A 23,540-nucleotide genomic window follows, 5' to 3' on the forward strand; every position below is an offset into this window, starting at 1 on the left:
AGGGGGGACCCGGAAGCTGAAGGGGAGGTAAGGGAGCAGTATGCAAGCTGGGCTAGACACCTGGTAAGGGAAGCAGGCCCACGGTGGGATGAGCTCTCCTCTGCATGACTAGGACCACCCCCAAACCAAAGATTCTCAAAGCTAGGTAAACTTTGATGCCCAAGGTGGCATAGGGATTAGATCTGGATCTGAGGAATCCAGGGTTCACTGGAAACATGGTCACAGACTCTGTGACCACGTGGTCGGAACGGCAGCATCCCCATGCTGGCTCCTTTCCCAGGAGGAGTGGCAGGGCATCCGTCTTGCTGCCACCAGCCAGGCTCTAAATTTGGACTTGCCACTCCCCCACCTACATCATCCCTCCCGCAGAGGGACTCTGATCTCTCTTCCGTAGAGACCCAGCATCTCACGGCTGAAATGCTGCAGAGCCCTGGTCCTCAGACCTGTGGGCCGCCAGGATCAGGGTTTCCAGCAGGATCTGGGGGCTGCTTCCACCTTTCACCCAGAAGGAGCCCCTGAGACCCTCGGGCGGAGGAGGTGGTGACAGGTGAACTGGAAGAGAAAGGAGGACCCTGGAGTTTACTAATTAGTGACCTCTGGACACGCACTCTGGGTAGTGGTCACTGGGCATGCATTTGGTAACACTGGTGGCCTCCAGCGTGCTGTCAGAAAAAGGGCGGGGTTGAGAGCTCAACTAAGAGAAGGGGTAGAGAGAGGAACGGGCCTCTGGTCATTTACATGGGCCTCCAAGGGGGAGCCCCCAATAATGGGTCTCCTGTTAGCTGGGGATAAGGGTTTTTCAGAGAGGAGTCCCCCCACCCCCACCCCAGCCTGAGAACTTTTTCTCCACCCATCCCCCACTGTTTAATAGCCGTTTGTCACCCTAAACACCACAGTCTTGTTCCCTGAACAGACCAATGAAGCAGCCATTGTAATGGTACTGATGTGTTACCACAACACACCAAATAGGTAAAGCAATTACAGCAAAAGGAGTGATAAAGGCAGAGTCTGAGGAAAGGAGATTAAAAGTAAACAACCGCAGACAGGAAGAGCAATGAGCACCTGGGAGACCGAAGACAGGGTACTTCTGCATCGTGTGGAAATCCTGCCTTTCTGTCTCACAAAAGCAAGATTAAGGAGGATGTCACAGGTGTGCCCATCACTGGCCCAGAGGAGCGTGGGCAGGGACTTGGCTAAGGCCTTTGTAAAGTCTAAGGAAGGGGAGATGACATTTGTGAGGTGTATCCACAACCCAGGGAAAATAGGAACAGGAGCACTGGAGGCTTGAAAGGCCCCCCTTGATTTGGGGAGAGAATTAGAAAGGCAGAAGAGTGACACTGCATCCCATTTTTAAGTCTATATATGATATTTAAATGTATAAATGAGACATAGGGCAATCTACCATTCTAGCTAGTACTTTCTACACACAGATACACAAAGTTTCTCCAAACAGAAACTTCCCTAGACCACTTAGGTGTGTGATGGCTACTGATTTAAGAGACAGAGTCAGGAAGGAAAAAACACACTGTAAGGTGAAGAAAGAAAGGAGAAAATAAGATTTTATTTATGACATTTTAGTTGACACACAATGGCAGGAATTTAGACAAGATGTAACAGAACCGAAAATCCAAGGCCCTTGTGAAGAGGCCAGCAATCCTGAGGCGGGGAAGGGGATGGAGACGGGGAAGATCCTGCCCCAATAGCACTACTGAGCCCTAAAGCTTCCTGTGTCTCTTGCAGGTTCTGCATCCGCTCTGCTATTTGTTCGAATGCTGAATTCCAGTCCTCAAGGAGGTCACTTCTGGGCCCAAAGAAAGACAGAGTAAGGGATGGTCTGTGAGGAGCTAAAGGAAGGGCCTCAGTGAGAGTCAGGGTCAAAGATCACATTGGGATTGGGGTCAGAGGTCAATAACTTCCAGAGGGATTTGGAGCCTATAGGGGCACTGTGTCCCTGAACCCCAAGGACAGGGCTAGTCAAACATTCAACAACTCAATCCCAGAACAAAGCCAACGCTCATGTTTAAAGTTCCAGCCCGAGACTAGAACTTTATCCATCCTGGCTCTTACTTGGCTCTCTCCTTGTCTCACTAGCCATGTACTCTGTGGTCCCTGAGGGAAGGCCTGCCACCCAAATGTCAAAGTTGCCACCTTATTTTCAGTCTTAGAGTCCATCAGAAGCCCTTCCTATTCCTGGAAATATATATATATTTTTTAAATATTTTATTTATTTATCTTTTTAGAGGGGAAGGGAAGGAGAGAGGAAAGAAACATCAATGTATGGTTGCTTCTTGTGCATCCCCTGCAGGGAACTGGCCCCTGCAGGAAACTGGCCTGCAACCCAAGCATGTGCCCTGACTGGGAATCGAACCGCGATCGTCTGGTTCGCAGGCCCGCGCTCAATCCACTGAGCTACACCAGCCAGGGTCCTGGAAATATATTTTGAAAATTTCCCCAAATAGTAAACCACTCATGACCTGAAGGAGGGATGACAGTTCTATGGAGGGAACCAAACTGAGAAGCACCTAGCAGTTGACAGCTATTCCTTGAAGAAATTGACCAAGAACAAAACAATGCGATAAGAGAGCAACTGGCTTGTTATGCACCTCGGCGCAACCCTGGGGTCTCAAAGAATGGGGACCTTCATTAGCTGACCGTCTACTAGCTTTGCCCGGGAATACTTTGTGAATCGCCCACTGTGTCAGGACCTCAGATTCCCTCTGCACCTGGAGTCCCCAGCTACTTCATCATTCTATCCCTGCAATTTCCATCCCTCCTTGAACTATTATATATATTTTTCTGCATTCTAGGGCAAACAAATTTTACATATTACATACTCACTGTGTAAAGTGTTTGCCTATCATTTGTCCTCAAAGTACTTCTGAAACTTCCTAGAAAGGTAGGACAGGAGATCGGAGCAGAGAGAGGAGACGGTGTTTATTGTATGGCTTAAAACCAAGATTTCCATACTTGGCTGGTCATTGAAACCACCTAGGGAATTTGTTTTCTAAAAACTACCCATTTCTGGGCACTGCGTCTGCCCCATCAGCTTCAGTAGTTCTGGAGTAGAGCATCCCCCGACCAAAATCTTTATTTTTAAAATGCGTCCTGAATGACTCTGAAGATCAGCCAAGTTTGGAAGCCACTGATTTAAGGAACAACTGGAAGATCTCCATGCCTACATTATTTGGAATCCTTCATTTCACTTAGTCACAGTGCCTGAAATTAGCATCCACTGCAGCAGATGTATTTTGGGTGAAGGAGAGGCCTCCCTCCATTGAAAGGATCGGGGTGAAGAGCACCTCAGACACCCTGACACTTTCACGTGAATTACATCAAAAGCTGGGCATCTGGGGATTGAAACAATACCTCAGAAAGAACCCGGCTCATCCCTGCCCCCAAGACCACCACTAAATACACAAAACTGCCCTTGAGAGATCACCGAGCCTTCTCTGGAAGGGCCCCAGTGACAGGAAGTCCCCCGCTTCAAGTGGCCCACACCAAGAGCGTATTTAGCAGAGTTCCCTCAGCCTGGCTGTACATCAGAATCTCTAGGGTTGCTTTCAGAAAATAGATTTTTCAGGGCCTTACCCCAAACCTACAACGTCCAAGTTCCCTCACAGAGGGCTAGACTCTACTTCCTCATTTTTTTAAAGGGCCCATCATCCAGGAACCACACTGAGCACTATTGGTTTAATACGCTGACCTTCTCGGGGATCAAAGTGGCCATTCAGAGACAGTCTAAGAGAGAGGTAATTTGGAGGCACAGGGCTCTCAGGAAAGGGGAACACAGTGGGAGGTTTGGATAACCAGAAGGGACAAGGGGGCCTGGAGTGATGAGGAATGAGCATGGAAATTAGGGAGCTTGCCAAAGGAGAGGGGGCCACTCAGCACTCATTACTCTTTCTGTGAAAAGATGCTTGGGGCCCACGTCACACAAAAGTCCGATCTTTGTGGTATGCATTTTCAGGACCCCCTTTTATCCTTACCTTTTCGGTCCCTGGTTTGAATGCGTGCTTTCTCGCATTTTATGTGTCCTTTGTAAACTGCCTTCAACCTTCCTCAAACAAGAGAATAATTAAAGCAAACCATCCTACAAAATAAAAGAAACTCATCAGCTGAGAGACACCCCATCTTTACCTTAATACTCTGAGATTTGGTGAACAAAACCATATTCACCCTGCCTTCTCCTTTGTGACTGTACTCAATGTTTTGACAGGTTCCCTCCCAGTGTCCCCCAGGGGTCTGGCCAGTCCCCGCCTTCCATTACCAAAGGCTCATCTGACCATGCTCACTGGGTTGAGACCAACCAAGACTGTCAAGAAGATGGCAGGGATATCCACATGGTAGTCCATCTGCCGTGCCACAGAGGGGGCCCGAGGATGCGGGGAGAGAGGAGGGCATGATGAGTGGGGGTTTCCCCAGTGTTTCCCGAGGTCTGTACGCATCAGAATCCCCCAGAATGCCTGTTAGAAATGCAGGTTCCCAGCCCCAACTAAGATCTACTGGATCCAAATCTGAAGGAGAGGGAGCCCAAGGACCAACATTGTGAACAAATTCCGCCAGTGGACGTTTCTGCACGGTAAAGTTTGGAAACTACTGAACTAAATTACAAGCTCCTTGAGGCCGGTGTCCTGATCTCATGTGCCTCCCTCCACATCCAGCACTGTTTGGATCTAGTTTCTGCTCTGGGAGTTCTCAGAGTCAGAGAGCTGAGAGGAAACTTAGGGCCCCCCAGCCCAGTGCTTCTCAAACAAATTACCGAGGAATCTTGCTAAAACGCAGACTCAGTAGGTCTGTGGTGGAGCTGAGATTCTGTGTTTCTAACAAGTCCCAGGTGATACTGATGTTGCTGCTGCACTTTCAGGAGCAAGGGACTAGTCCAGGGGTAACTTGTACAGAACAAGAGCCAGAGAGTAACTTTTAGGCTTTGGGGGCCCTGTGATCTCTGTCCAGCCACTCAACCCTATCACTGTAACATGACAGTGGCCATAGACAATGCGTGAACACCAATGGCTGTGTTCCAATAAAAGTTCCTTTATGAAAACAGGCAGCACCTGGACTGGCCCGCCGGCACGGCCTGCTGAAACCTGGGCTAGGCTGTCTACCCTGGTTGTTGAACGGACTGATTCCCAGCTATTCTGAGATGGGACCCCTTCACCCCTCATCCACATTCACTCAAGTGGGTCCTAACTAGTGAGACTAAAATCAAAAATTTTTTGTGCAAACCCCTTCTGTTTTCTAGAACCTACCTTGCCGATCTATCTTTCATGCTGTTCTATTCCCACCCCCCACCAGCCCATATTTGCACTCACAGAGTCCCACTGAAGTACCAGTGACACCCTCTTCTTCCCAGAAGCCATCCAGGAGAGCAGGGTGGGTGAGGTAATGCTACCAGGAAGAGTCCAGGGTGCAAACCTGTTATGTGGGGATGTCAGGCCCAGGACCAGGGAGGGAAGGGCCTTTGGCTGGATGTTGGGGATTTCATGTCCCCATGAGAAGGAACAGACAGAGGTCTCTGGACATATGTTGGTGGAAAACACAGACCTTCTTCAGTTCCTCAGTCCCACTCAGGGCACTATCTTCTGTCCCCTCCGTAGAGGTCACCTAGAGGATAGACTCAAGGTCAGTGGCACTGGTGGGAGAGCAGAAGCCTATGGTTTATCAGGGCAGGCTGCTGTGAGAGAGCAGAATGAAGAGAAAATTATCTTTGAATTAGCACCTACCACTTGGTGGGCACAGTGACAGACACTCTGTAGAGCTGAAAATCTCAACTACCCACAAGGGCCAGTCAGGAAACATAAGCAGGTGGAGTGGGCCGAGTGTAAGGCAATGAGGAATGGTAGGGACCAAAGCAAACTGGACACAATCTCCATCTAAAAGTGCTCAAATTCAATTTCTAAAAAAACATTCTTCCTGCCAAACAAAATATTCACAGGCCAACTTGGCTAACCCACCACCTCTTTACAATGAGGTAGGTGTAAAGGGATTTCAGTACTAGACCTTCTATCAGCTGGTTAAAGGAGACCTGTCCAGGGGAAGAGGATGTGAAGTGGTAATGATAGTAAAGGGACAATTATCTTGGACTCTTAACACCAAGAGGTCAGAGGCTATATAAGGACTCTCTTAGGCCAGTGCTTAAGCCAGTACTGCTTGGGAGCTGGCACTTAAAGTTGCTACTTGGAGATGATCACCCATTGGGGGAACATGGGGTGTAGAGATGTTGGCGACAGACTGGTAGGGCTCAGATGAGCTCAGAAAAAACAGGGCTCCATGACAAGATCTAGCTTTTGGAAGAGGAGAGAGGGCTGGAGGGGTCCACTGAGGTGTCTAGTTGTGAGGACCTTTATGGTCCCAAAGGTCAGCCCTAGAACCAGGGATTAGAGTACTTCTCAACCTGAGTAATGCCGATGTGCCTTCTCCACTCAGGACCACCAGCCCCACCTCGAGCTCTGGAAGAAGGAAAGGCCCAGGTCACCAGGGCCCAGCTCAGGTCAGAGGAAGCATATTCTTTTCTTTGTCGGGAACAGAAGAAAAATTGGGGAGACTCCTTAACCCTCCTCTTATCACAAAATTGAGCAGAGCATAGGCAGTGCGGTATAGCAAAGAGGATGTTGGACTGGAGAAAGAAATTACAGTCTTACTCCAAATACTAGCTTGGCTGTTTATTCAAAACCTTACTTGATTCAGAAAAGACTGAAAGCAGCTTTGTTCTCGAAATGTAAAATAATAAATAAATAAATAAAATCAGGGTTATCTCGAAATTATCAGTTGGGTATATCAGTTGTGTACAAACACACACACACGGACTTAACCTGCACTTGGTACTCTGGGCCTATTAGTGAAAGAGAATTTGGAAGGAAGATGGAAAGGAGGAGGGGAAGAGCAGAAACCCAAGGTGGAAGGAAGTCCAGGTGAGAAATGATTCTAGGACTCTGGGCAGAAGGCCAACATGAAGAAAGGTCTTGCCTCCCATTTCCCAGGTTCTGGGGCTCAATCACATGTTGAAACTGTTTCGTGCCCACTGTGGTCCCACATGGTAGACACAGTGTCCTGCCTGCCTCTTCAGCCACACAAATCTTTCTGTCACACTGCCTCTGCTCCCAGCTGTCTGGGTCTTATCTGAGCTGCAATGATGATTAACCCGAGTACCTCGGCCCCTCTGAGCACCATCCCCTCTGAGCCTGCTACCTGTCCCCTCTCCTGATCTCTAGGCCAGCAAGTAATCCCAGGGGAGCTTCTGGAGTCCCTCTTTATGTGTGCCTGGACTCCCCAGCCCTGCTTTGCCCCTGAAGAGGAAGACCCAAGGTTCATTACTCTTGCCATTTGGTACAATAACCTCTTTCTTGATGGCCTGGAGCCTAGAAGTACGGGACCATACCCGTACCCAGTCACAGGGCAGAGAGAATCCCTGGGAAGATGCTTTGGGACGAGGAATGTGTCAGGGGGCCAAAAACCCGAGTCCTCAGGGTCAACAGAGGTCAGAGGGCCCAGGGTGTGTGGCTTGATCCCATGCTCAACGCACACAGCGGCCCAGTTGTCTGTGCCCCACTTACCCCACATCACTCTCCACTCAGAAGGAAGACAACAGAGGCTTCAGAGCCCCGGGGGCGAGCGCACTGAACTGGATGTGACGGGGAAGCACCACAGAAATAGAAACACTGCAATGAAGATTAGAAAACAAAGCGTCTGCCCTAAATATGTTATCCAACATTCACTTACATTGAACAATGCTCTTTTCCCATATACAGTAGCTCATTCGATAGATTAACACTAAGGGGACAGCACTAACACCTCCTTTTGCCCACGATGAAATGGAGGCTCAGAAATTGTTGGTTGCTGAAGATCAATCACATTGACAGAATTGGCACTAACATCCGGGTTCCTCCTCCAGATCCCACGCTAAGTCAAAACATGAAAAAAGTGAGGATTGATTAGATCTTTATTGACTGAATAAAGTAACTAACGAATTGGTGCAAATTAATAATCTCTCATTCGCACAGTGTGGCAACCTTTGTAAAGATCGTTCCCCAACATTGTCTCGTTTGATCTGTTGTCACAACCGTCCTGTGGACATTTTAGACTGGTTTACAGGTGGGAAACCTGAGAGTTAGATGAGTCAATTTCCCCAAGGCCGCACAGTAAGTTGAAAAGGGAAGACAAGACACCTAAGTCATCGTTGTTTAAATTTCCCCCCACAAATTCGGTACTCTTAATAATCGCTGTATCTCGGGCCCATATGCGACCCTCGATAAATATTTGCTTAATAAATAAAAGAATGAATGAGAGAATGAAGGGAATAAGTATTACATTATGAATGGGGAAAAGACTTAAAAGCTGACGCAGTCTACAAGCAGGAGGTTGTTAAACACTGATCTCGACCCCTGCGCCCTCCGCACTGGAGGTGGAATAACCCCTCCGGGCTCGCTAGTTCATCGGGGAGGGGCGGGGCGGCCCGGGTGCCGGAGACCCTCGCACCTGTGCCGCTACCGTCGCCCCCGCAGGCTCGCGGGACGCAGCCGAGGGTTGGGGCGGGGAGGAGGTATCTGAAGGAATGGGGGCGCGCGGGGGTGCCACTCCTGCGAGGGTCGTGGGAGGAGCCCTGAGAGAAGGGGGTGAGGGCGGGAGGGGGTGGAGGATGACGGCGGCAGGAACCCCAACGGGGAGGGACCGGGAGGGGCGGGGCGGGGACCCGCGCGTCCTGGCCAGGCTGCGGCGGAGCGAGCGGGGCCAGCTCTGCAGAAGGAAGCGGCTGGCTCGCTGGAACGGTCACATCCCGCACGCAGCAGGGGCCAGCGGAGACAGCCGCACAACCTCCCGCACCGGGGACCCAGGCCCGCGGCTGGCCCACCGCCCCTCGCTCACCCACAGACTACGCCGCCGTCGCCAGCTCTGGGGGCCCCGCAGCCCCGCACCCCGCGCCCGCTACGCCTCCGCCCTCTGCCCGCTGCCCGCTGCCCGCTGCTCGGCCTCGTGCTACCCGTCTCGCCGGGCCCGCGCCGGGATGGGGTAGGGGCAGCGCCACCAACTCGGGCGATGGGTCGCCCACTGGGCACCGAGCAGCCCCCCGAGGCCTGACCGCCCGCGAGGACCGGCGGAGGTGGGTGTGGGTAGGGCAGAGCCGCGCACTGGGGACGCAGGGGTGGAGAAGGCGTGGGGAGAGGGGAGTTCGGGGGTTGCTCTGGGCCGCGGGGAGCCCGGGAGAGTTGCTGCCCACTCGTGGGTTCCGGACAGTCCTTGACCACCGTCCCCCCATCAACTCCTGCCATCCCAGGAGCCCCGCCTGGATGTCAAGCGGATGTCCCAGTGCCTCCTAGCGGACTCGGTGGGGACCATGGCTACGCTGACGCCCCTCTCTCCGTACCTAAGCCCCACGGTCCTCCTGCTGGTCAGCTGTGACCTGGGCTTCGTGCGTGCAGGTGAGTGAAGGAGGACGGGGTGGGGATTAACCAGAGCTAGTTTGCGGGTGGAAGCTGTTAACTGTTAACGTACTGGCACTCGCAGACCGGCCTCCATCTCCTGTGAATGTGACAGTCACTCACCTCAGAGCCAACTCGGCCACTGTGTCCTGGGACGTCCCAGAAGGCAACATCGTCATTGGCTACTCCATTTCCCAGCAAGTATGAATCACCCTTCTGCTCCCCTAACTTGTGTCCTTGGATCTCTGAATATTCCTTCAGTGACCTCCTCCCCCACCCCCAACCCCACTCCCAACCTCCACCCAGCAGTGGGAGAATCTGGGAGCTCATGTTCCCTGGCTCAAACGGCCCTTTTCATCTTACTCCCTCCGAGTACTTGGATGTTCAAGAGTCCTGGGTTGAGCCTGTGGCCTGAGACGGGGGTGAGGCTGCCCTCCTCCCTCTCGTTGTCTCCCTGCAGCGACAGAATGGCCCCGGACAGCGTGTGATCCGGGAGGTGAACACCACCACGCGGGCCTGTGCCCTCTGGGGACTGGCTGAAGACAGCGACTACACAGTGCAGGTCAGGAGCATCGGCCTTCGGGGAGAGAGTCCCCCAGGGCCCCGGGTGCACTTTCGAACGCTCAAGGGTTCTGACCGGCTGCCTTCAAACAGCTCGAGCCCAGGTGAGGGTCTCAGCTATCCCCCACGCTCTAAAGCTTTGCACACTCTGGCTTTTTATCTGGACTTTAAGCCTCTTGTTTACTTCTCCAAAGCAAGCAACAGTCTCGCTTAGATGAAGAGAAGGATGATTTAATTCGTTGTACTGCCAGGAAAGGAAGGAAAGCAGGTTGGCAGGCGACGGGGTATAGACACGCTGCTAATGAATCGTTTGGAGGAAGGGTTTATTTATGCTTCCTTTGATCCAACCTCAGCTCACAGCAGCTGCTGCCTGTGTGAGCAAGTACCTGACCTGTAGCCCTCCGGCGCTTTTGCCTCTGACCACCTGTCCATCAACAGCGTCCCAGAGAGGGGTTCCCAGGTGGCAACTATGGGATGGGTCTAGCCTGACCCTCATGCCCCCAGTCTCTCCATCCTTAACTGTCTGCAGAGACACAGCTCTCTAGCTACTCCCCACAACCCAGAGTGTGTCTCCTTCCTTCTCAGGTGACATCACAGTGGAGGGTCTGGATGGAGAGCGACCGCTCCAGACAGGGGAAGTGGTCATCATTGTGGTGGTGTTGCTCATGTGGGCCGGTGAGTATGCAGCTGGACAGGGTACCGGCAATTGAGGGAATGGGCCTCGATGAGGGTGGGAGGCGGTGAATGTTGTTGGGAGAAAGGGGGTGAGGGAAATGGAGGGGGAAGATGCTTAGTTGAGACGGATGAGCAGAAGTTTGAAGAAGAGAGGAGGCTAAACTCGAGGGGAGCTCGAAGGGAAGGATTAGGAGGGTGGTGCTTGTGCTGCACTGGCACCAGGAACTCAAGGATTTTCTTCTCAGATTCTCTGTAACCTGGGGGTATCTCACTGCCCTTTGAGGCTGTGCGTGGGGAGGTCGGGATCAATGCTCAGATCAGATTGTTGTGTTTCAGCTGTAATCGGGCTGTTCTGCCGTCAGTATGATATCATCAAGGACAATGACTCCAACAACAACCCCAAGGAAAAGGGCAAGGGGCCAGAGCAGAGTCCTCAGGGAAGGCCAGTGGGGACCAGACAGGTGATGTGGGGCCAGTGAGGGAGGGAAGGGGGATTTTGCCTCTAGGAGCAGCCAGGGAAAAGGGAGAAGGCCGAGGAGGGGCCAGAAAAGGGAGAATGAGAATTTGGGATGAAAGAGGCTATGTCCTTTCTGAAATTAGAGACTCAAGCCATTTTAATTCACAGAAAAAGTCACCATCCATCAACACCATAGACGTATGAGTGAAGACACTGAACCAGAAGAGAGATGCCCTAACAACCTGGGGATGGGGATGGGGTCAGGGAGAGCCTAAGATGATGATCTGCCCAAGACTGAAGGATCCCACAGTCTCCCAGAAGATAATGACACTCCCACAATCTCAGGCCTGGTACCCATCCTCTTTCCACTGTGAACAGGGCTAGAAGGTAGGTATGCTAGGGTCTGTGCCCCTGGACCCGGGGAGTGGCTCTCAGATGGGATGTGTCTTTCCATCCCCCAGATCCAGGGGAGAATCCCTTGTTCAACACTATCCCATTAGGTCCAAAGTGGGGGCCCCATTTCACCTGCATCAGGACTCTCAGCATCCCCAGCTGCCCCCACATTTTGCCTCTGGGCCTCAGAGAGGGGTTTTTGTAGGTACGCCCTCTCCCCCAGCAAATAAAAAAAGACAGACACTGCACTGCACTACTCCAATGTCTTCCATGGAGCCTCAGGTGCTCCCCCTCTTACCTGGCAGCACCCCCAGCTGCTGGTGATCTCACCCCTTGGACATTTTCCAATAAAGGTTTTGGGCAAACTGGAGCTGACTGGATAGTATACTGTATACTATGCTGAAGACATTTCCACTCCTTCTCTCCTCTCACTACAAGGGCCCCGCATTCCACCACCAACTCGATAGGAGCAAACTCTCACTGTAAGGTGTTTGCTTTGATTCTCCAGACCGGAATGGGTGTAAGGGGGTTAGAAAGAGGTATAGAAAACTGGAGCCCTGGTTACTTTTGCTTTGTTGGGTTAGAAAGGGGAGAGGAAAGAAGGGGATATAAATTCTTCCTGAGCCAGTGGAAACTAGTGCTACGTCACAGGAGAGGGCCAGTAGCCTTTTGATCTTCACATCAGCAGCCCAGCTCCTCACCATTTACTCTTCTGACTACTCCATCCACCCTGAGCTCATTTAGAAAAGGACTGAACAGTGTCTTGGGACAAATGAAAGAGCAGCTACACTAATGGATCCCTCGGTGCCACGTGCTCCTCCCGTGCGTTCCTGTGCCTATTCTTCTGTGCCCTTGCTTTCCCTTTTGTCTCTGTTTCTGTTCATTCAGTCAAGGGCAATAATAATTGTAAAGCATTAAATGATTTTATGCTCACTCTCTGCCACTATATCCAGAGGAGGATTCTGGAAATAAAGCTGAAGGGTTCAAACATCCCTGTCAAAAGAATTATAATTTGGGCCCTGTGGCCTATTTGTTTTCTGTAAAAATAGGGTCTGTCCTCTGCTCTTCCATAAGTTCCAAGTGTGCCTGCTGCTAGTGAAATACCAGTTGACATTTACAGCCACGATGGGGGCGCTGGGGGCAAGGCTTCAAAACCCAGAGTCTGTCTGGGCAGCAAATGGTCTACTTCCTGGAGGGTTACAGGTCTTCTCAACTGTAGATCTTTCCAGAGGAGGCTTAGGAATAACTCTTGTTTTCTGAATCTCGATCTCTCTGGTATATTACAAGAAATTAAACCAGTAATGCTGAAAGAGACCCCAATCCAAAGATCAAGAAGTCAGTATCTTTCCTACTTAATCAAGCCCCACACCCAGGTATCACAAGGCAACCTTAATCTATCAGGCGAGCCAATTTATGATTTGCCCTCTACCCTGAACCATGAAAGTATCCTGACCTAATCAGCAGTCTTTAATCCACCATTTCGGAAGTAGGTTACCTACCTCTCCCTGGCCACTGGTTCCAAAACACTCATCTCTCAGAACAGACACATCATTTCCTGGGTCGGGAGTGTCACAAGGTACAGAGGCATGGAGACAGGGAGGTGGGAGTTGAGAAGGAATATAAAGGGTGTTTAAATGTGCCAGCTCTGGATTAAATCCCAGTTCCAGCCTTAACTGACTCATATCTTGGGCTAACAACCTCTCTAATCCTGATTGTCCTCTTATGTAAAATGATAATGCTATCCCCTTCAAAAGGTGGCTCTGAGTCCTGACTGGTTTGGCTCGGTTGGTTGGGTGTCATCCCACAAAGTGAAAGGTTGCCAGTTCAATTCCCAGATAGGGCACATGCCTGGTTTGCAGACCCTCCCGGGTGAGGGCACATGCAGGAGGCAACCAATCCATGTTTCTTTCCCTCTCTCCCTCCCTAGCCCTCTCTCTAAAAAGTAAATAAATAAATTTTTTTAAAAGGCATCTTTGAAAGTAAATGAGATAATGCACGTGCAACACTTTGCAACCGTAAACCTGGCAGACACACACTGAGTATTCATTCACTCTTTGCTACCATTATTAGCCTTGTGATCCCGTGCAAGTAATATATGTAACTCATTCGGTTCAATTCCGTCAACTGGAAAAAGGTCCAGAATAGCAACTGCCCTGCTTTCCCTAAGGACTACTAAGATGAAAAGAATGCACTCAGTCACGATGACGTACATCAAAGAACGAGAAAGACTGCGATTGCACAGACCCCGGGCTGGCAGCATAATTCTAAACGTGGCTAGATCTTGAGTTTGCGAGCAGCGACCTCATTGGTCAGAGAGAGAACTCATCAAGTCCTGGTCAGGTCCCGCCCTAAATCTCACTGCGCCTGCGCACCTTCTATTTGCTTCGCCGTGAACCTACGTAGTGACCTTGCGACGTGTGTTGCGCTCCGGTCGCAACTGCGTCAGCGGCATTGCTGCGGCTGCGTGGTGGGTTGTCCAGGTAACCACGGGAGTTGTCGCTGCCTGGTGGCATCTGAGAGACAGGTGTTCGTCATGCAGTTGAAGCACCTAAGAACCTTGCTGAGCCCTCAGGTGAGGAGTTGCGTGCCTCTTCCCTCCCCCGCCTGCCTTAACGTTCCAAGAAAAGTGGGGGACTGAAGTTTAATAATGCTGAGTGCCTACTGTGTGCAGAAGACTAAAGGCTGTAGCGACTCTGATGCGTCGATAGTGTTCAGTAGGCGAGATTGACCGCTAACCCCTGCAGCTTTTATTGCGTTTCATTTAGCATCAGTTTGGTACCAGGCTCCGTGCAGGGGCTCGGAGGGATCCAGAGCTAGCTGTTACTGTTCCTGCCTGCAAAAGGCTCGGACCAGAGGGAGGGGCGTGCAGGTAAACAAGGAACATAAACCTACACCGAGTTAAATAAACGCTTTAAGTGCAAGCCCCCCAAGAGGGAGTGCAGAAGACCGCACCGTTGGTTCTGATGGTGAAGATCTCTGATTCAGAAGAGGCTGAGTACTGGGGGAGGAGCCCCGAGACGTGTTGAAGAAAGGCAGAGTTTGGGAGTTAGGAAACCGGAATTCAAGCCCTAGCGCCGCCACTACTTTAAATCTTTAGATGACCTGGTGCCTCAGGCCTTAGCCCTTGTCCCACAGTCTTCCTCAGCACCCCCCTACTCGCACCCTTAGGGGATTTAGGGAGAGTTGGAGAAGGTACAATAACACACACAAAAAAACATTGTAAACTGCAAAACTGTAAAAAAACGGACATTCAAAATTCAAAGAACAAAATAATACAAAATTAATAATAACGCCTGTCATAACTGAATGTTTAATAGCATAAGTGAAGAAGTTAGGATTGTGGTTTATGAAGTCAGACACACATGGATTTAAGTCATGGTTCTGTCATTTACAAATTGTATGGGTAAATGAGCAAATTACTCAAACCTCTGTGTGCCTCAGTATCGCCACCTATAAAAGATGCATAATAATAGCATCTACCTCAGCTAGGAGATAAAACAAGAAAATACATATCAAGCACTAATCAGAATGCCTAGTTTAGCCTGGCTGGGACTTTTGGTTGGTTGGAGCGTCGTCCTTTCCTCCAAAAGTTTGCAAGTTCGAACCCAGTCGTGGCGACATATTTAGGTTGTGGGTTAGATCCCTGGTTGGGGCCCGGGTGGGAGGCAACCAATGGTTGTTTCTCTCTCACATGGATGTGTGCCTCTCTGTCCATTCCTCACTCTCTCCCTTCCTCTGTCTCTAAAATCTATAAATATATTCTCTGGTGGGGATTAAAGGGAGAAATGCCTAGTCTATGGTAACGATAGACTATGGTAAGCCCTTGTTCAAAGTTAGCTTGAATTGTTCTATTTCCTGCTTCATTTAATCCTCATAACAGTCCTGTGAGGTACATGTTGGGGAGAAAGGAGAATTGATTGATTATGGGAATCAGGAAGGCTTAACAAAGGATGTGGCATTAGGAGAATAGAAGGAAATTAGAAAAGAGAGATGTGCCCATTGCTTGGTAAACTGCCCCCTAAATCTGTAATTTAAGAATTCCTTTTCCCTAATGGAATAATTGGAAGTGAAATCTTCCTTGAGTCTTTCAAAATAAGATGATGTCATGATGCAGGAAAGGGCTGAATGCCCAGGACTGAAAAAAAATGATGAAGGAAGATGATTGGCGATGATTGTGGAGGAACCCTCAGCCCTTCTAACATGACATAAGAGATGGAGGGAGAGTCCTGACCGAGTCAGCTTAGTTGATTGGACGTCATCCTGCAGGGCTAAAGGTTGCAGGTTCGATTCCTGGTCAGGGCACATGCCTGGGTCAGGGGCTGACCCCCAGATGGGGGTATATGAGAGGCTTCGATGTTTCCCTCCCTCTCTTTCCACTTCCCTTCCTCTCTCTAAAAAAATAAATAAATTTTTTAATTTTTAAGTAATAGGCACCTTTTTAAAAAGTTGAAGAGGGATACTGGTGGTGATATGACTACTTTCTGACTGTGGTTTGAGGATTTTGATGAAAAAAAGGCCTCTTTGGAAACCTCTGGGTTTAACTGGGTTAGGAGTAAAAAGTAACTGTTTTAAACCAGGGCTCTAGAGCCCAAGCAATTAATCAAACAATTGAAGCAGAAACTAAATCTTTTATTTCAAGGAGGGAAATCTGCCCTGGCTGGTGTGGCTCAGTGGATTGAGTGCCAGCCTGCAAACCAACGGTTGCCAGTTCAATTCCCAGTCAGGGTACGTGCCTGGGTTGCGGGCCAGGTCCCCAGCAGCAGTGTGTAAGAATCAACCACACGTTGATGTTGCTCTCCCTCTCTTTCTCCCTCCTTTCCCCTCTCCAAAAATAAATAAATAAATAAAATCTTTTTTGAAAAATAAGGAGGGAAATCCTTAGTGTAGAACTGTAGAGGACCAGGGCTTGTGGTGGAAGGGACAGACATGCAAGAATAATTCACTGGGAGGTGATCCCTTCTAACTTGGGCTTTTGTGAAGTGGATAGTTAAGGGGTGTTGGGGGGGGGCGGAACAAGGTGGCATTGTTCCTGAGTCTCAATTCTGATTAGTTTACTCCCTATTCCAGAACTTTTACTGTATCTCCCTTTCCTACCAAATAAACCCAAAGTCCTAGCTTTGAAGGTCTTTCTTGACTGGCCTCAGTCTGTTTTTCGTTCCGTACCTCTTCTATTCTGCTATTTACAAGATAGTTTTGGCTAAATTAAATTCCTGTTTCTTGACCATACTTGCCTTTGCTCATGCCATTCCTTGTACCTCAGATAATTCCCCACTCAGCTGCATTCATTCTTCAAAGCTTAATCTTGATCATACAAACATAAGTGATCTCAGGCTTCTCCAAACTATTATAGTGCTTTGTACACACCTCACTTATGGGACTTTTCCTCTTTTTTGCACCGTCTTACTAGATCCTGGGGGCAGGCACCATGTTTTGCTCTTTGCCTGCCTCTCAGCCCCTGGCCAAGTGCCTTTCTCAGTGAGGTACTTCAAAAAATAATTGAATAAATGGCTAAAGACCAAAACTTAGATTAATGACTTTATTTCAGTAGCAGGCCTAGGATATGAGGAGACAAGGCCATTGTAGGGACACATTGATACAGTTGACTAAGCATGTGACCTCTTAGTACATTTGCCTTATGGGTTCTAGAAGCACCTTGTCTTCATAGTCTAGGGTTTTCTGGCCTTGGGGACCAGGATGGATCATGGGCATCTTTGTTTGAAGGAAAACTGACATAAGTCACACTAGGAAGTCACAGAACTGGAAATGCTTCTGGCATTCTAGAGCAGCACTTGGGTTTATGGTTGCCTCCTCTGCCTCTGCAGGACGGAGCTGCGAAGGTGACCTGCATGGCTTGGTCCCAGAACAATGCCAAATTCGCTGTCTGCACAGTGGACCGAGTGGTGTTGCTGTACGATGAACACGGGGAGCGGAGAGATAAATTCTCCACCAAACCAGCTGACATGAAGGTGAAGAGTGCTCCTGTGTACCTTACCCTGGGATGGGGCATAGGAACCTGAAAAACTTTCTAACCCACTTCCTAGCTACAGGCACAGGCAATGGCCTGCCCCTCCATTTCTCTGTAAACGCCTCATGCTCGCTACAGTCACACATGTGCCTTTTCTGCTCTTTTCTCTTTCATATATTCTCATTACTTTCTCTTTTTTAACTCCTAGTATGGCAGAAAGAGCTATATGGTGAAGGGCATGGCTTTTTCTCCTGATTCCACCAAAATTGCCATAGGACAGACAGACAACATCATCTACGTGTACAAGATTGGAGAAGATTGGTAAGGACAGTGATGGGAGAAGGGATGACTCAGAGAGGACAGGGAAGGCAGGGGGAAATGCCTCTTTCAGGGCAGGGGGTGAGGGGAGAACAGAGAGGAGGAGGAGCCAAGCTGGAGAATGGGAGGCGGAGCCCATTTGTGCCTCCCTTTGCCCTCCCAGCATGTCCTGTGGTCCTCTCCGGGGAGGAATCGGGCTGAGTGAACAGGAGGTCCTATGAGGCCCTGGGGAGCCCCGAGTAATGGAGCATTTTTGGTGCTGTTTGTTCCACAGCTGCTCAGGCTCCCGCTCATGCCTCCTTTCAGGGCACCTGTGAGGTAGTAGGAAGGTGTCTGCCCTTTCTTCTCTGCCCCCAGCATTATTTGTGTCAGTTATAAAAATAGTTTTTAATATGCTTTCCCTCCTTTTATTTGGCAGGGGTGACAAGAAAGTCATCTGTAACAAGTTCATCCAGACGGTAAAGTTCAGACCAGTCCCTGGGAAGTTAGGGTGAACTAATCAGTATACCTGCATTTTTTAACATCTGTATCTGACTCTGCCTCCTGCATGGATGGTGCTCCCCGGCTGCTCATCCTCATCTGAGCCCAGTGGTGTCCCCTCCTCTCCATCCCTGTAGGTGGTTGGGGTGGTGGCATGTGGCAAGGTGTCCAGGTGGTTCAGATCCATGCCATTGTAAATGTGCTGATGCACACAGAAGTGATCATCCTTCTCATTCTTTCTTTCTCGCAGAGCGCGGTCACCTGTCTGCAGTGGCCAGCAGAGTACATCATTGTCTTTGGCCTGGCTGAAGGGAAGGTAAAGGAGGGAGGGGAACCACAGGAGAGGTTGTGGGTGGGAGTAATTGTTCCGGGGAGGGAAATGTGGTTACTCTTTCCTAGGGTCACATTGTGTACAGGGGCACAATCCAGAGGGGCCAGTTTTTCATTCTGGTTTTCTCTTTCCTTACAATCTGGGTGAAACTGAAAGTACCCTAACTAGACTTGTGTCCATTCTCTGATTTTCAGGTTCGTTTAGCAAACACTAAAACTAATAAGTCATCTACCATCTATGGGACAGATTCTTACGTGGTGTCACTGACAACGAAGTGAGTAAGGAGAGTGGTACCCAGAGAGTGTGGAAATGGAAATGGTAGGAAGAAACTCAGGGGAAGTCTGGGCTGGGAGACCACAGCATGAAAGGGATTGGGCAGGGCGGGGGTGGGGGCGGCAATGGCAGCAGGAGCCACAGGTGGTGGGGCAGGGTTTGACAGAGAAAGGGCAATTTCTTGGTGAGACAGAATAATATTTTTCTGTGTTTCTCTCCTTTTCCCCTTTCTCAGTTGCTCTGGGAAAGGAATTCTCTCTGGTCATGCCGATGGCACTATTGTTAGGTATTTCTTTGACGATGAAGGCTCTGGAGAGTCACAGGTATGAATAAAGGATGCTCTGGGCTAGAGGGTAAGGGAATGCCAAGAGCCCTCCTAGAGGAGGCAGCATGAAGGAATTTTGATTGAGGTGCTGGGGGAGGAGGCTAGAGCAGTGAGACCTCAGGGAGAGAGACATGTGGGTGTGGCCACAGAGAGGTTTCGTGTTTAGGAGGCCAGAGCTTAATGTTTATGGGAAGGGGTGAGTCAGGTGGAAGGGACCTGGGGACACAGGGAAGTAAAAACTCAGAGTAATGAAAAGTGAAAATTATTCTCATTATATAAAAAATGTATATAAATTTAGAGATGAAAGATGGGTTTACTCTTGAGAGGGAAGAGATGGAGGATAAAAGGAATGTTCATGTTTTATTCTGATTCTCTTTGGTCTGAATCATTTACATTTAGAATTACTTGTATAATAATTAATTACATGTATCCATCCTAAAAAATAAAAATAAAAAGGAGCCATAACTCCCCGTGGTTGGTTAATGTGTAGGACATCTCCCTTTGGGGGGACCTTATTAGGTACCAACTAAATACCTCCAACACATAAGGACTTTGAGGTTTCCTCTTGAGTGTGTGTATATGTCATTTGTGTGTATGTGAGTATAAGACAGACAATTTATGAAGTCTTCAGGATGAGGATGTGTTGGGAGAAAGAGTTCTGCAGAGTACGAGGATCAGAGCGAGTGTGTCTGCTTCGAGGAGTGAGAAATCTCCCGGGCCGAGTCCTCTGAGCCAGAGCAATTGAAACTCTCTGCTTCCATCTTAGGGGAAGTTGGTTAACCACCCATGCCCACCCTATGCCTTGGCTTGGGCTACCAATAGCATCGTGGCCGCAGGCTGTGATAGGAGGATTGTGGCCTATGGAAAGGAAGGCCATGTGCTACAGACTTTTGATTATAGCCGCGACCCGCAGGAGCGGGAGTTCACCACAGCTGCGGCAAGTCCTGGCGGCCAGTCTGTTGTGCTGGGGAGTTATGACAGGTGGGTCCTCTTTCCAGTGGCGTCTTCTGCCTGCTTTCCCTGTGTACACTCTTTGCCTCAGTCCAGTTACTCTCAACCAGAGTGGGAGACTGGATCAGAACCAAGTATACATCGAGAGAGATTCTCAGGTTTTGATGTTTGCATTTTCCTCTTCTGCGCCATCCATTGGCGCATTGGCAGCTCCAAAATGCACACGCTCTCTTGTGTCTCTGTGCCTCTCCCTGGGGTTCTGCAGGGGGGTTCTCTCCACTTTCTCTGTGTTCCCGCTGCCCCTTTTCAGACCACTGGCTTAGTGCTCACCACCCCGTGTTATACTGTGGCGTTTGCGTCTGTCTGGCTAAATTGAAGAGCCCTTGAGAAGAGGGCCTATTCTTCACAATTTTAAAAATCTCCAATGGCTAGGTTAGCATCTAGTACATATTATATGCTCAAATTTGGGGTGAATGAATGAGTGAATGAATGATGGAGCAGTAGGTCCACAGCTAGGGTCTGGGCCCCACCACTTCCCTGGGGCGCTTTGTCAGCCCTGTCTTTCTACCCCTTCAATCTCGTGTGCAACTCTTCCCGTTTCTTTTCTTCATCTCTGACGAACTCCTCTGACTAGGTCTTCATCTCTCTGTCTTTTGTCCATATTTCCCTGCTGCTAACAGCGTGTTTTTCTCACCACCTATAACTTCCACTTGTTTTCTCCACTCCCATCATTCCTACTCCATTTTACTTTAGACCCGATTTTCCCAGCTTACTTCCTTTCGACTTTTTTGTCCTCTCCTGCTAGATTCACTAGCTTGTCTGTTCTCTTTTATTTCCTTCCTTCTCTGATTTAGCATGACTAATTTCCTTCAGACACCGGCTCGCTTTCACTCTTTTTCTAATCCTCCATCTCCTCTAAAAGCTACATACTTTATTTCAGGCTGCGGGTGTTCAACTGGAGCCCTCGAAGAAGCATCTGGGAAGAGGCGAAGCCCAAGGAAATCGCCAACCTGTACACCATCACCGCCTTGGCCTGGAAGCGGGACGGCTCACGACTGTGTGCGGTATGTTACTCGTTAACCCCTTTCTGCACTGGTGACGTTTTCCAAACCAGGAAAAATTCTGCCTTACCCCAACACACTCTCTCCTGACACTAGAGAATCTGCCCCTTCCTTTTGACCCCCGCCTAAAACTCTGACGTTACAGACAGGAAGGAGAAACTCATACTTTAGTAGAGCTCTAAAGGGACCCAGAGTTGTGTAAGCCGGTCGGTTTCTCCCTCACATCGCATCACTACACCCGTGAGCCCTGTGTTCACTGCGTCTTTTCCTGTTGGTGCTTCTAAGAACTACCAACACTTTTACTGCCAACTCTTCTCCAGGTTCTGGAGCCTGAGTTTTGAGGGTGCCTCTGGATACCTTCCCGTACCTGGGTGCCCTGCGTGTACCCTTTACACTGGCGCTTTCCTCTCTAGGGCACGCTCTGTGGGGGGGTGGAGCAGTTTGACTGCTGCCTCCGCAGGAGCATCTACAAGAACAAGTTTGAGTTGACCTACGTGGGACCCAGCCAGGTGAGCCACTAAAAGCCTGCCGCTCCCAGGCCTTGCCTCGGCTCATTCATCTTTGGAATGCTTCCCTGCCTTCTGGCCGCAGCCACAGTGTCAAATTTAACCTCTGGCAGAGTTTTTCTGGGGAACAGAATGTGTCGGGGCAACTCTCTGGCAACTTTCCTGAAATAATTCTTCCAGCTTATTATAAGAAAAGATTTAAACACCAGGCTTCAGGGATATGGAGGTCTCCACTTACATCTTCCTGGTCTAACACTTCGCTGCCTGTCCGATGTCAGCTGGAGAGGTTGATAAGTAGGAGTGCAAGGGTGAATCCTCTGTTTTAGGGCTTCAGCACTCACTGCACAGGATGTTGCAAGTTAATTTCTGTTCCCAACCCCACTTTTTTCTACCTTTACCTTCCTTTTCCCTTTTAATTATTATTTTTTATTGATTCCTTCATGCTTTCATTTTGTCCAGAAATATGTATCCATTCTCTGTGTCAGCAATGTTAGTCATTGTGAATTCAAAGCTAATTGCCTGTAATACTTTGTTCCTTAATAGAGAAGATCCTTCCAGCGAAGGCACAGACATATCGTATCTGTATCTGTATCTCTACACAGATACAGATACACAGTAACAGTAGTAACAGTTGCCATAAAGGTGTCTGCAGAGACCTACAGGACCATAGGGAGAGTGACTCTGTGTATCAAAGAGATAATGTCTGAAAGTACTTCATAAATAACAAAGCACCATGCAAACGCGAGGCGTTCCTATCACTATCAGTACCCTAGGCTAGTTGAGGAAACAGGATGCCAGCTTTGTTTTGCACCATGGAGGTGGGCAAAGGGCCCAGCACATTCCCCCCTCTTGTGAGTTCGGGGAAGCCTAGGGAGCTCAGACTTGTCCCCTGCCAAGGTGATTGTGAAGAACCTATCGTCGGGGACCCGAGTGGTACTCAAGTCACACTATGGCTATGAGGTGGAAGAAGTGAAAATCCTGGGGAAGGAGCGTTACCTGGTGGCCCACACGTCAGACACCCTGCTGCTGGGGGACCTGAACACTAATCGCCTTAGTGAGGTAGGACCCAAAAATGGAGGGGTGGGGAACGGGGCTTCTTGAGTTGCTATTTCGGGGGAGCCAGGGTCCCGAGCGGGAAGAGCTGCACAGGAAGCTCTGGCGTCCTGGTGCGGAGGATCTGGTGTCAGGGAGGGAGGCGGGGCCTTCAGCACCTGGGGTATGAATCGCCTCTGTGAGGCAGTTTTTATACCGCCTCTCAGAAACGCAGGGACAGAGCAGAGCGCCTCTTCTGCGCGGTGTCAGAGCCTCCCTCATTCATTCTGTCCGCCTTGTCTCAGGTAGTTACGCACGTTGCTCCCTGTGTCTTCTCTTCCCTTCACAGGTAGCTTGGCAGGGATCTGGTGGCAATGAGAAATATTTTTTTGAAAATGAAAATGTGAGTAGAACTTTATTCCTTCTTGATAAGCTTCCTTCCAGCTCCTGTGTCAGAATGATGGCAAGTGGTGCCCTGGCCAGGTAGTTCAGCTGGTTAGAGTGTTGTCCTGATAAGCCAAGGTTAAGGTTAAGGGGTCCATCCCCAGTCAGGGCACATACAAGAATCAACCAGTGAATACATAAATAAGTAGAAAAACAAATTGATGTTTCTCTCTCTCTCTCTCTCAAAATAGATAATTTTTTTAAATGAAGGATAGATAGCATCAGGTTGATTGAGAAAGTGGCAATGGTAAATACAGAAAGGTAGGGGGTGAAATAGGTAGAGGAACAGAATAGAGAGAAAAGTGGGAGTCACTTTGCATGGACACTTCTCCTATTTTTCTCTTTCATCATG

At 49.5% G+C, this 23,540-nt stretch overlaps 2 protein-coding genes across 3 annotated transcripts in view; both read left to right on the forward strand.

The window, feature by feature from the left end:
- Window positions 1–8,688: 8,688 nt before the first annotated feature.
- On the forward strand, window positions 8,689–12,435 carry FNDC4 (fibronectin type III domain containing 4). 2 transcript variants are annotated; one of them, XM_037066855.1, is made up of 7 exons: window positions 8,689–9,097; window positions 9,272–9,416; window positions 9,502–9,617; window positions 9,877–10,081; window positions 10,563–10,652; window positions 10,989–11,113; window positions 11,278–12,435. In XM_037066855.1, exons 2-7 carry the CDS (start codon window positions 9,296–9,298, stop codon window positions 11,311–11,313), a joined length of 693 nt encoding a protein of 230 aa, XP_036922750.1. In that variant the 5' UTR covers window positions 8,689–9,097; window positions 9,272–9,295; the 3' UTR covers window positions 11,314–12,435. The 2 variants fall into 2 exon arrangements, with proteins under 2 accessions (XP_036922750.1, XP_036922751.1); XM_037066856.1 differs by lacking the exon at window positions 10,989–11,113.
- A 1,478-nt stretch (window positions 12,436–13,913) lies between these two features.
- IFT172 (intraflagellar transport 172) overlaps window positions 13,914–23,540 on the forward strand; it is a 31,629-nt gene continuing 22,002 nt past the window's right edge. The window contains exons 1-12 of the mRNA XM_037066688.1: window positions 13,914–14,074; window positions 17,325–17,468; window positions 17,676–17,788; window positions 18,204–18,243; window positions 18,516–18,581; window positions 18,791–18,870; window positions 19,105–19,192; window positions 19,961–20,175; window positions 21,086–21,209; window positions 21,620–21,715; window positions 22,610–22,771; window positions 23,094–23,147. Coding sequence (XP_036922583.1) covers window positions 14,036–14,074; window positions 17,325–17,468; window positions 17,676–17,788; window positions 18,204–18,243; window positions 18,516–18,581; window positions 18,791–18,870; window positions 19,105–19,192; window positions 19,961–20,175; window positions 21,086–21,209; window positions 21,620–21,715; window positions 22,610–22,771; window positions 23,094–23,147 — 1,221 coding nt within the window. The 5' untranslated portion in view covers window positions 13,914–14,035. The remainder of the gene's footprint in view (window positions 14,075–17,324; window positions 17,469–17,675; window positions 17,789–18,203; window positions 18,244–18,515; window positions 18,582–18,790; window positions 18,871–19,104; window positions 19,193–19,960; window positions 20,176–21,085; window positions 21,210–21,619; window positions 21,716–22,609; window positions 22,772–23,093; window positions 23,148–23,540) is intronic.

Source organism: Sturnira hondurensis, unplaced genomic scaffold (genome assembly GCF_014824575.4).
Source record: "Sturnira hondurensis isolate 20B ecotype Veracruz unplaced genomic scaffold, ASM1482457v3 Scaffold0016663, whole genome shotgun sequence".
NCBI lineage: Eukaryota > Metazoa > Chordata > Mammalia > Chiroptera > Phyllostomidae > Sturnira > Sturnira hondurensis.